Genomic DNA, 12,500 nt, shown 5'->3' with positions numbered 1-12,500 from the left:
TGCACACACACACACACACACACACACACACTATGATTCCTGCTGTTTAGTCTGCGCACACACACACACACACACACACACACTATGATTCCTGCTGTTTAGTCTGTGCACACACACACACACACACACTATGATTCCTGCTGTTTAGTCTGTGCACACACACACACACACACACACACACACACACACACACACACACACACACACACACACACACACACACACTATGATTCCTGCTGTTTAGTCTGTGCACACACACACACACACACACACACACACACACACACACACACACACACACACACACACACACTATGATTCCTGCTGTTTAGTCTGCGCACACACACTTGGCTCAAAACAGCTCCATGCAGCATTACCTACCTCTGGCACAATGACCCTGCTTTTTACCTCCACTTTGTTCTTTCTCGTGGCCTCATTGAAATGTTACTCTCTCTATCCACTGCACACTCCCCCCTCCTGGCCCACACCCAACATCACCATACACCCTGGATTACTCAAAAGCCTGGCACTATCTACTGAATGTTGTTGGAGAACCCTGAAAACCAGCACACCAACCACCGCTCACTCTAATGGCAAACATCATAAAGTAACAACTTGCAAACAACTACTCAAATTCCTACTCATACTATTACTCTCTTTAGCAGGTGATATTGAATCTAACCCAGGTCCTCCCACTTCAACTCTGTCCCATACCCCAGAGACTACCCCCTTCAAATTCCAAAAAGGGCTATCTGTCGCTGTAGACGGACGTTACAGAGGTACACAATTGGAGACTTTATAAGGTGAAATTATAATAGGCTTTATTGTGCCTTTTCCTTTTCATCAGGAAATCATCCAAACACAGGGGGGGGGGGGGGAACAAAGCTTCTATTCACTTGGTAGTATCTCTAGTGAAAATACCATGCAATTAATTCACAACTCCATAAGTCAAGCATGTCTCGCAGCCCCAAAACATATAGCATGAAATAAGCAGATATAAGCAGTCTCTTAATTATGAAAGTCTTATCTGTTTCTTGCTGTAGAGTAAGCTTCTCTGCTCTCCTGGAACCGCACCCGTGCGTGCACAGAAAATATCAGCATCCAGGTTTAGAAGTCTTATTTGGTGTCTTGCAATCAGCTATGCTGGGCAGAGCTCAAGACTGGTCAGCTCCAGAGATGTGTGTTCTCTTGGTCAGACTCTCCTGGGAGTCTCAAGAACACTCCTCTGTCTCTCCAAAGGTCAGCTCTCAGTCAGAGCTAAGGAGTCACTTCCTGTCTCAACAGACATGCTTTTGTAAGCAATCAGGCAGGTGGTGTTTATTAATTGACTACCAGCAGTTAACCACCACACTGCCAGATTAAAGGCACATTACTTGAACAGGGATTACTACCCTGTTACAGTCGCCCACATAAATATCCGGAGTCTGCTTCCCAAAGTGGATGAACTAAGAGCATGGTGCCTTATGCATAAACCAAAAGCCATCGTTCTCACAGAAACATGGCTAACCCCTAAAGCCCCTGATGCAAATATCGCCATTCAGGGATACTCCATTTCTAGAGAGAGAAAGAATAGGGGGAGCAAAAGGGTTTAGAGCATATTAACCAGCAATAACAATCTTAATACAGGTCACTGTCTCTGGAGTGTCAATATACAGATGATAAATCAATACTCACACGGCCCTGTGTGAGCAAAGTTGCATAGGGGTGTCTTGATTTTGGGGGTCTGGTCTGTCCACGTAGTTAGTGGGGTTAAGGGTATACATAAGTGAAGCAATAACCATAAACACTTACACGGCCATGTGTAAGCACAGTTGTTGAAAGGTATCTGTGGTATACACCTAGATTGCACATTTTGAGCCTGAGGAAGCCGTTTTACACGGCGAAACGCGTAGCTCTATTTCGGTGAAGACTTTTGAACTATTGGGGCTTCCGTAGCTGGTGGAAGCAGTTGCAGACACAGCCGCGCCAGGAACCGCCATCTATTCCGACTCCGGCCGCGGAGGAGAGTGCGGCCAGGAACATCTGCGAACCACAGCCACGGGAGCACGCCGGGACAGTGTTATTCTATTTGAGTGCATTTGTTGTGATTCAATATTCAATGTTTAATAAACGTTTACGTTTTTAAAGATCATTGCTGATATCACACTGTAATTTTGCCTCACTCACTACCCTTGCTGAAACGGGGAGGGAAAGAACCCCAGGACGGGAGAACCGTGACGGAGACCCGTATTTAACCCCCTGCCTGCCAGCAGCAGCGTGCACAGCACCCCTGGGATTACTTTGGACGGGCAATCTAGGTGTATACCACAGATACCTTTCAACAACTGTGCTTACACATGGCCGTGTAAGTGTTTATGGTTATTGCTTCACTTATGTATACCCTTAACCCCACTAACTACGTGGACAGACCAGACCCCCAAAATCAAGACACCCCTATGCAACTTTGCTCACACAGGGCCGTGTGAGTATTGATTTATCATCTGTATATTGACACTCCAGAGACAGTGACCTGTATTAAGATTGTTATTGCTGGTTAATATGCTCTAAACCCTTTTGCTCCCCCTATTCTTTCTCTCTCTATATCCCACAAGGGCTTTGGAAACCCCTTTCTGGGGTTGAGCACAGGGATCCTTAACAGACTCCATTGTGAGAGACCACCTCCATTTGGTTTGTTATTCAAGCATCATACTGCACCCCCCACCCTGACACAACACGTAAGGTAAGCGCCCGGCTCTTGTTTGCATACTCCATTTCTAAGAGAGATAAGTCAAAGAGAGGAGGAGGGGTGTTATTTTCTATTGCAGACACCTTACAATTTACACTGTTAAATTGCCCCCCAAGCCCACCCTCTCTTGAAATTGTAGTTGGCAAAATCTGCCTCCCCTTTTCTAAGCCCATCTTGCTTGCTGGCATCTACCGCCCCCCTAAAGCCCCTCTACAGTCCCTGACTGATATCACCCAGTTTCTTGGCTCCATTTCCACTCTAAATATGAAGAGTGAGCTGCTAGTTCTTGGGGATTTTAACTTAAATTGGCTTGACCCTAAAAAACACAAAATCCAGATACAACTCAAGTCACTTAATCTATCGCAACTCATTTCCCAACCCACACGGACAAACCTGAAATCGCATAACCATTCCTTGCTAGACTGGATTCTCTCCTCAAACCCCAGCAGAATCCAATCCTCTGGCATCCTTCCTGACATTTTCAGTGACCATGCAATAGTGTACTGTGTAAGGAAAATTAAACCGCCCCAATCAAGCCCTAAAGTTCTACTCAATAGAACATTTAAAAACTTTAACCCACAACAGTTTCTGGATGACCTTACCAACCTTGGCACAGAATCGATTTAATTCCCGACCCTGATTCTGCGCTTGACTATTTCCAATCCGAGTTCTTAAAACTCTGTGATACCCATGCTCCACTACGCAGAATAAGGGTACGGGTTGCCCACCATCCATGGGTTACACCTGACCTTATAGCACTCTACCAGTTCAGGGATGCCTTGTGGAAAAGCCACAAAGTAACTGGCACTACCAAGGATCTCAATCACTACAGATGCCTGCAGAACATGTGCATAAGGCAAACAAGGCACGCAAAAGCACAATATTACTCTGACAATCTCCACCAGAATACATCAAACCCAGCTAACTTCTGGAAGGTTATCAACAATATATTCCAGCTTCCTAACCATCAACAGCCAAGTAATATCACTAAGGGGGATATTACTCTGACAAACCCCACTGACATTGCAAATGCATTCAATGATTACTTTGTACTTATTAGCGAGACGCAACTCAAACCACAACCCTGAATCTCATCCTGGGAGTACCCCTATAGCCACACCCCCTCCCAACACTGCCCACAATTTTCCATTTGGCCCAGTATCTGAAGAGGAGATTACACAAGCGCTCCTCAAACTAAAACTAAGCAGCCAATGTGGACCTGACTTACTACAATCTAGGTTCCTACGACTTGGTGCCCCAGCAATTGCTAAACCAATTGCTTCCATAGTCACCTCTATCCTGTCTGCAGGCCATATCCCTAAGACCTGGAAAACTGCCAGAGTTGTCCCAATCTTCAAAAGTGGGGACAAAAACACTGTCTCAAACTACAGACCAATCTCTCTTCTCCCAATCCTATCCAAAGTCATGGAAAAATGTGTCCACTCCCAATTAAGCGATTACTATACCAAGACAAATTTCCCTAGCCAATTCCAGTCTGGGTTTCGTCCCAAACACTCCACCGTAACTACCCTGCTAAAAGTTTGCAATGAAATTCAGTGTGGAATGGAACGGGGACAACTCACTGGTGCAGTATTCCTAGATTTTGCAAAGGCTTTTGACACAGTTGATCATGTTATCCTGCTTAACAAACCCCAGAGCTCTGGAATAGGGAAACATGCTTTAAACTGGTTTCAGTCCTACCTATCAGGAAGATCCCAACATGTGTCCATCTCAGGCTCTAACTCCAACCCCCTGGATATCACCTGTGTTGTCCCACAAGGCTCTGTTCTGGGGCCCCTACTCTTCTCAGTGTTCATTAATGATCTTCCCACAGCTTGTCAGGAAGCTTCAATACACATGTATGCAGATGACACAATCCTGTAGGCACACAGCCATAGCCTCTCTGACCTTCAACACATACTTCAGTCTGACTTTTTGAGACTCGAAAACTGGATTTCCCAAAACAAACTGTTTTTAAACACTGACAAGACGGTAACAATGGTATTTGGGACCAAGACTACATTTTTAAAGCTTCCAGTGACTGAGCTCCAGATTAGAACCAACGCTAACACCACCCTAACCCCTGTTACTAGTTTTAAATACCTGGGCTTATGGTTTGACTCCCACTTAACATTCGGGATGCACACTGATACCCTGATAACCAAGACCTATGCCAAACTAGGGGTACTCTACAGGAACAAATCCTCCCTAAGTCTCCTGGTCAGAAAGCGTATCGCACAGCAGATGCTAATGCCAATTATTGACTATGGAGACATAGTATATGGCTCGGCTCCTCAAACCCACCTTAGCAAACTTGACACCCTCTACAATTCAATTTGTCGTTTTGTTCTCCAATGCAACTACAACACACATCACTGCGAAATGCTCAAAGAACTAGATTGGTCACTACGTGAGTCTAGGCGCAAAGTTCACCTTTCCTGTCTCACCCTCAAATACTTTCTGGGCAAGCTCCCCAGCTACCTGAACAAGCTCCTCACCCTTACCACATGCAGCACCTATCACCTGAGATCAGACTCCAAAAGACTGTTCATGGTCCCAAGGCTCAACAAAGTATCCGGACGTTCCTCCTTCTCTTACTGTGCTCCCCAAAACTGGTATCAACCTACCAGAGACTCTCACATCCACCACCAGCTTAAGTTCTTTCAAATCTAAGGCTGTCTCACATTTTAATCTGGTCTGTACAGTAACTGTTCCATACGCCTATAATATACATCTTCTCTAACTGTGCATGCAATGTATTGTATATAATGTATACCCTGCTCATTATGTAACTGTATTTGTAACCATGTATTATTTGTTTTACTCTGTGCCCAGGACATGTGTGAAAACGAGAGGTAACTCTCACTGTATTACTTCCTGGTAACACATGTTATAAATAAATAAATAGTTATACAGAGGGAGGGCAGTACCTGGAAGTGCGGGCTGGACACACACTGGGCCGGGTGTTATACAGAGGGAGGGCAGTACCTGGAAGTGCGGGCTGGACACACACTGGGCCGGGTGTTATACAGAGGGAGGGCAGTACCTGGAAGTGCGGGCTGGACACACACTGGGCCGGGTGTTATAGAGAGGGAGGGCAGTACCTGGAAGTGCGGGCTGGACACACACTGGGCCGGGTGTTATACAGAGGGAGGGCAGTACCTGGAAGTGCGGGCTGGACACACACTGGGCCGGGTGTTATACAGAGGGAGGGCAGTACCTGGAAGTGCGGGCTGGACACACACTGGGCCGGGTGTTATACAGAGGGAGGGCAGTACCTGGAAGTGCGGGCTGGACACACACTGGGCCGGGTGTTATAGAGAGGGAGGGCAGTACCTGGAAGTGCGGGCTGGACACACACTGGGCCGGGTGTTATACAGAGGGAGGGCAGTACCTGGAAGTGCGGGCTGGACACACACTGGGCCGGGTGTTATACAGAGGGAGGGCAGTACCTGGAAGTGCGGGCTGGACACACACTGGGCCGGGTGTTATACAGAGGGAGGGCAGTACCTGGAAGTGCGGGCTGGACACACACTGGGCCGGGTGTTATACAGAGGGAGGGCAGTACCTGGAAGTGCGGGCTGGACACACACTGGGCCGGGTGTTATAGAGAGGGAGGGCAGTACCTGGAAGTGCGGGCTGGACACACACTGGGCCGGGTGTTATACAGAGGGAGGGCAGTACCTGGAAGTGCGGGCTGGACACACACTGGGCCGGGTGTTATACAGAGGGAGGGCAGTACCTGGAAGTGCGGGCTGGACACACACTGGGCCGGGTGTTATACAGAGGGAGGGCAGTACCTGGAAGTGCGGGCTGGACACACACTGGGCCGGGTGTTATACAGAGGGAGGGCAGTACCTGGAAGTGCGGGCTGGACACTCACTGGGCCGGGTGTTATACAGAGGGAGGGCAGTACCTGGAAGTGCGGGCTGGACACACACTGGGTCGGGTGTTATACAGAGGGAGGGCAGTACCTGGAAGTGCGGGCTGGACACACACTGGGCCGGGTGTTATACAGAGGGAGGGCAGTACCTGGAAGTGCGGGCTGGACACACACTGGGCCGGGTGTTATACAGAGGGAGGGCAGTACCTGGAAGTGCGGGCTGGACACACACTGGGCCGGGTGTTATACAGAGGGAGGGCAGTACCTGGAAGTGCGGGCTGGACACACACTGGGCCGGGTGTTATACAGAGGGAGGGCAGTACCTGGAAGTGCGGGCTGGACACACACTGGGCCGGGTGTTATACAGAGGGAGGGCAGTACCTGGAAGTGCGGGCTGGATACACACTGGGCCGGGTGTTATACAGAGGGAGGGCAGTACCTGGAAGTGCGGGCTGGACACACACTGGGCCAGGTGTTATACAGAGGGAGGGCAGTACCTGGAAGTGCGGGCTGGACACACACTGGGCCGGGTGTTATACAGAGGGAGGGCAGTACCTGGAAGTGCGGGCTGGACACACACTGGGCCAGGTGTTATACAGAGGGAGGGCAGTACCTGGAAGTGCGGGCTGGACACACACTGGGCCGGGTGTTATACAGAGGGAGAGCAGTACCTGGAAGTGCGGGCTGGACACACACTGGGCCGGGTGTTATACAGAGGGAGGGCAGTACCTGGAAGTGCGGGCTGGACACACACTGGGCCGGGTGTTATACAGAGGGAGGGCAGTACCTGGAAGTGCGGGCTGGACACACACTGGGCCAGGTGTTATACAGAGGGAGGGCAGTACCTGGAAGTGCGGGCTGGACACACACTGGGCCGGGTGTTATACAGAGGGAGGGCAGTACCTGGAAGTGCGGGCTGGACACACACTGGGCCGGGTGTTATACAGAGGGAGGGCAGTACCTGGAAGTGCGGGCTGGACACACACTGGGCCAGGTGTTATACAGAGGGAGGGCAGTACATGGAAGTGCGGGCTGGACACACACTGGGCCAGGTGTTATACAGAGGGAGGGCAGTACCTGGAAGTGCGGGCTGGACACACACTGGGTCGGGTGTTATACAGAGGGAGGGCAGTACCTGGAAGTGCGGGCTGGACACACACTGGGCCGGGTGTTATACAGAGGGAGGGCAGTACCTGGAAGTGCGGGCTGGACACACACTGGGCCGGGTGTTATACAGAGGGAGGGCAGTACCTGGAAGTGCGGGCTGGACACACACTGGGTCGGGTGTTATACAGAGGGAGGGCAGTACCTGGAAGTGCGGGCTGGACACACACTGGGCCGGGTGTTATACAGAGGGAGGGCAGTACCTGGAAGTGCGGGCTGGACACACACTGGGCCGGGTGTTATACAGAGGGAGGGCAGTACCTGGAAGTGCGGGCTGGACACACACTGGGCCGGGTGTTATACAGAGGGAGGGCAGTACCTGGAAGTGCGGGCTGGACACACACTGGGCCGGGTGTTATACAGAGGGAGGGCAGTACCTGGAAGTGCGGGCTGGACACACACTGGGCCAGGTGTTATACAGAGGGAGGGCAGTACCTGGAAGTGCGGGCTGGACACACACTGGGCCGGGTGTTATACAGAGGGAGGGCAGTACCTGGAAGTGCGGGCTGGACACACACTGGGCCGGGTGTTATACAGAGGGAGGGCAGTACCTGGAAGTGCGGGCTGGACACACACTGGGCCGGGTGTTATACAGAGGGAGGGCAGTACCTGGAAGTGCGGGCTGGACACACACTGGGCCGGGTGTTATACAGAGGGAGGGCAGTACCTGGAAGTGCGGGCTGGACACACACTGGGCCAGTTGCCTGAACAGCGGTTCCATGACTTTGCTGAATTCTCCGGGCTCCATCACGTCCAGAATCTCCTCCAGCTCATTCAGGAACATCACCTCCTTGGGGCTGTGCGTGCGCGGCCAGAACCGCAGGAGGCCGGAGATCACCTGGCGGGGGGACAAGGCGTGTGACCCCAAACCCACAGGAGGTCAGAGGTCACCTGGCGGGAGGACAAGGCGTGTGACCCCAAACCCACGGGAGGTCAGAGGTCACCTGGCGGGAGGACAAGGCGTGTGACCCCAAACCCACAGGAGGTCAGAGGTCACCTGGCGGGAGGACAAGGCGTGTGACCCCAAACCCACGGGAGGTCAGAGGTCACCTAGCAGGGGGGACAAGGCGTGTGACCCCAAACCCACGGGAGGTAAGAGGTCACCTGGCGGGGGGACAAGGTGTTACCCCAAACCCACGGGAGGTCAGAGGTCACCTGGCGGGGGGACAAGGTGTGTAACCCCAAACCAGCGTGAGGAGGAGCAACAGGAGGTCAATATCCAGAGGACATAAAACAGTCATTATACTAATCTATTTGGTGTCACAGTAGTGGGGTACACACACGCAGTGAAGGTGCAGTGTCACAGGAGTGGGGTACACACACACGCAGTGAAGGTGCAGTGTCACAGTAGTGGGGTACACACACGCAGTGAAGGTGCAGTGTCACAGTAGTGGGGTACACACACACGCAGTGAAGGTGCAGTGTCACAGTAGTGGGGTACACACACGCAGTGAAGGTGCAGTGTCACAGTAGTGGGGTACACACACGCAGTGAAGGCGCAGTGTCACAGTAGTGGGGTACACACACGCAGTGAAGGTGCAGTGTCACAGTAGTGGGGTACACACACGCAGTGAAGGTGCAGTGTCACAGGAGTGGGGTACACACACACGCAGTGAAGGTGCAGTGTCACAGTAGTGGGGTACACACACGCAGTGAAGGTGCAGTGTCACAGTAGTGGGGTACACACACACGCAGTGAAGGTGCAGTGTCACAGTAGTGGGGTACACACACGCAGTGAAGGTGCAGTGTCACAGTAGTGGGGTACACACACGCAGTGAAGGCGCAGTGTCACAGTAGTGGGGTACACACACGCAGTGAAGGTGCAGTGTCACAGTAGTGGGGTACACACACGCAGTGAAGGTGCAGTGTCACAGTAGTGGGGTACACACACAAGCAGTGAAGGTGCAGTGTCACAGGAGTGGGGTACACACAAGCAGTGAAGGTGCAGTGTCACAGTAGTGGGGTACACACACGCAGTGAAGGTGCAGTGTCAAAGTAGTGGGGTACACACACGCAGTGAAGGTGCAGTGTCACAGTAGTGGGGTACACACACGCAGTGAAGGTGCAGTGTCACAGTAGTGGGGTACACACACGCAGTGAAGGTGCAGTGTCACAGTAGTGGGGTACACACACAAGCAGTGAAGGTGCAGGGGGTACACACAAGCAGTGAAGGTGCAGTGTCACAGTAGTGGGGTACACACACGCAGTGAAGGTGCAGTGTCACAGTAGTGGGGTACACACACGCAGTGAAGGTGCAGTGTCACAGTAGTGGGGTACACACACGCAGTGAAGGTGCAGTGTCACAGTAGTGGGGTACACACACGCAGTGAAGGTGCAGTGTCACAGTAGTGGGGTACACACACGCAGTGAAGGTGCAGTGTCACAGTAGTGGGGTACACACACACGCAGTGAAGGTGCAGTGTCACAGTAGTGGGGTACACACACGCAGTGAAGATGCAGTGTCACAGTAGTGGGGTACACACACGCAGTGAAGGTGCAGTGTCACAGTAGTGGGGTACACACACGCAGTGAAGGTGCAGTGTCACAGGAGTGGGGTACACACAAGCAGTGAAGGTGCAGTGTCACAGTAGTGGGGTACACACACGCAGTGAAGGTGCAGTGTCACAGTAGTGGGGTACACACACACAGTGAAGGTGCAGTGTCACAGTAGTGGGGTACACACACGCAGTGAAGGTGCAGTGTCAAAGTAGTGGGGTACACACACGCAGTGAAGGTGCAGTGTCACAGTAGTGGGGTACACACACGCAGTGAAGGTGCAGTGTCAAAGTAGTGGGGTACACACACGCAGTGAAGGTGCAGTGTCACAGTAGTGGGGTACACACACGCAGTGAAGGTGCAGTGTCAAAGTAGTGGGGTACACACACGCAGTGAAGGTGCAGTGTCACAGTAGTGGGGTACACACACGCAGTGAAGGTGCAGTGTCACAGTAGTGGGGTACACACACACAGTGAAGGTGCAGTGTCACAGTAGTGGGGTACACACACGCAGTGAAGGTGCAGTGTCACAGTAGTGGGGTACACACACGCAGTGAAGGTGCAGTGTCACAGTAGTGGGGTACACACACAAGCAGTGAAGGTGCAGTGTCACAGTAGTGGGGTACACACACGCAGTGAAGGTGCAGTGTCACAGTAGTGGGGTACACACAAGCAGTGAAGGTGCTGTGTCACAGTAGTGGGGTACACACGCAGTGAAGGTGCAGTGTCACAGTAGTGGGGTACACACACACGCAGTGAAGGTGCAGTGTCACAGTAGTGGGGTACACACACACGCAGTGAAGGTGCAGTGTCACAGTAGTGGGGTACACACACGCAGTGAAGGTGCAGTGTCACAGTAGTGGGGTACACACACGCAGTGAAGGTGCAGTGTCACAGTAGTGGGGTACACACAAGCAGTGAAGGTGCTGTGTCACAGTAGTGGGGTACACACGCAGTGAAGGTGCAGTGTCACAGTAGTGGGGTACACACACACGCAGTGAAGGTGCAGTGTCACAGTAGTGGGGTACACACACACGCAGTGAAGGTGCAGTGTCACAGTAGTGGGGTACACACACGCAGTGAAGGTGCAGTGTCACAGTAGTGGGGTACACACACGCAGTGAAGGTGCAGTGTCACAGTAGTGGGGTACACACACGCAGTGAAGGTGCAGTGTCACAGGAGTGGGGTACACACACGCAGTGAAGGTGCAGTGTCACAGTAGTGGGGTACACACACGCAGTGAAGGTGCAGTGTCACAGTAGTGGGGTACACACACGCAGTGAAGGTGCAGTGTCACAGTAGTGGGGTACACACACGCAGTGAAGGTGCAGTGTCACAGTAGTGGGGTACACACACGCAGTGAAGGTGCAGTGTCACAGTAGTGGGGTACACACACGCAGTGAAGGTGCAGTGTCACAGTAGTGGGGTACACACACGCAGTGAAGGTGCAGTGTCACAGTAGTGGGGTACACACACGCAGTGAAGGTGCAGTGTCACAGTAGTGGGGTACACACACGCAGTGAAGGTGCAGTGTCACAGGAGTGGGGTACACACACGCAGTGAAGGTGCAGTGTCACAGTAGTGGGGTACACACACACGCAGTGAAGGCGCAGTGTCACAGTAGTGGGGTACACACAAGCAGTGAAGGTGCAGTGTCACAGTAGTGGGGTACACACACGCAGTGAAGGTGCAGTGTCACAGTAGTGGGGTACACACACGCAGTGAAGGTGCAGTGTCACAGTAGTGGGGTACACACACACGCAGTGAAAGTGCAGTGTCACAGTAGTGGGGTACACACACGCAGTGAAGGTGCAGTGTCACAGTAGTGGGGTACCCACACGCAGTGAAGGTGCAGTGTCACAGTAGTTGGGTACACACACGCAGTGAAGGTGCAGTGTCACAGTAGTTGGGTACACACACGCAGTGAAGGTGCAGTGTCACAGTAGTTGGGTACACACACGCAGTGAAGGCGCAGTGTCACAGTAGTGGGGTACACACACGCAGTGAAGGTGCAGTGTCACAGTAGTGGGGTACACACACGCAGTGAAGGTGCAGTGTCACAGTAGTGGGGTACACACACAAGCAGTGAAGGTGCAGTGTCACAGTAGTGGGGTACACACACGCAGTGAAGGTGCAGTGTCACAGGAGTGGGGTACACACAAGCAGTGAAGATGCAGTGTCACAGTAGTGGGGTACACACACGCAGTGAAGATGCAGTGTCACAGTAGTGGGG

The 12,500-nt window shown here is 52.1% G+C and overlaps 1 protein-coding gene across 1 annotated transcript in view; it reads right to left on the bottom strand.

Moving 5' to 3' along the window:
* Positions 1-12,500, bottom strand: part of LOC142475661 (serine/threonine-protein phosphatase 2A 56 kDa regulatory subunit delta isoform) — a gene marked incomplete at its 3' end in the record, with an annotated part of 73,931 nt that overhangs the window by 8,353 nt on the left and 53,078 nt on the right. Inside the window, exon 6 of the mRNA XM_075581433.1 lies at positions 8,440-8,610. Coding sequence (XP_075437548.1) covers positions 8,440-8,610 — 171 coding nt within the window. The remainder of the gene's footprint in view (positions 1-8,439; positions 8,611-12,500) is intronic.

This window comes from Ascaphus truei, unplaced genomic scaffold, assembly GCF_040206685.1.
Source record: "Ascaphus truei isolate aAscTru1 unplaced genomic scaffold, aAscTru1.hap1 HAP1_SCAFFOLD_1312, whole genome shotgun sequence".
NCBI classification, from domain to species: Eukaryota; Metazoa; Chordata; class Amphibia; order Anura; family Ascaphidae; genus Ascaphus; species Ascaphus truei.
This window is presented reverse-complemented; position numbering and strand designations above follow the sequence as displayed.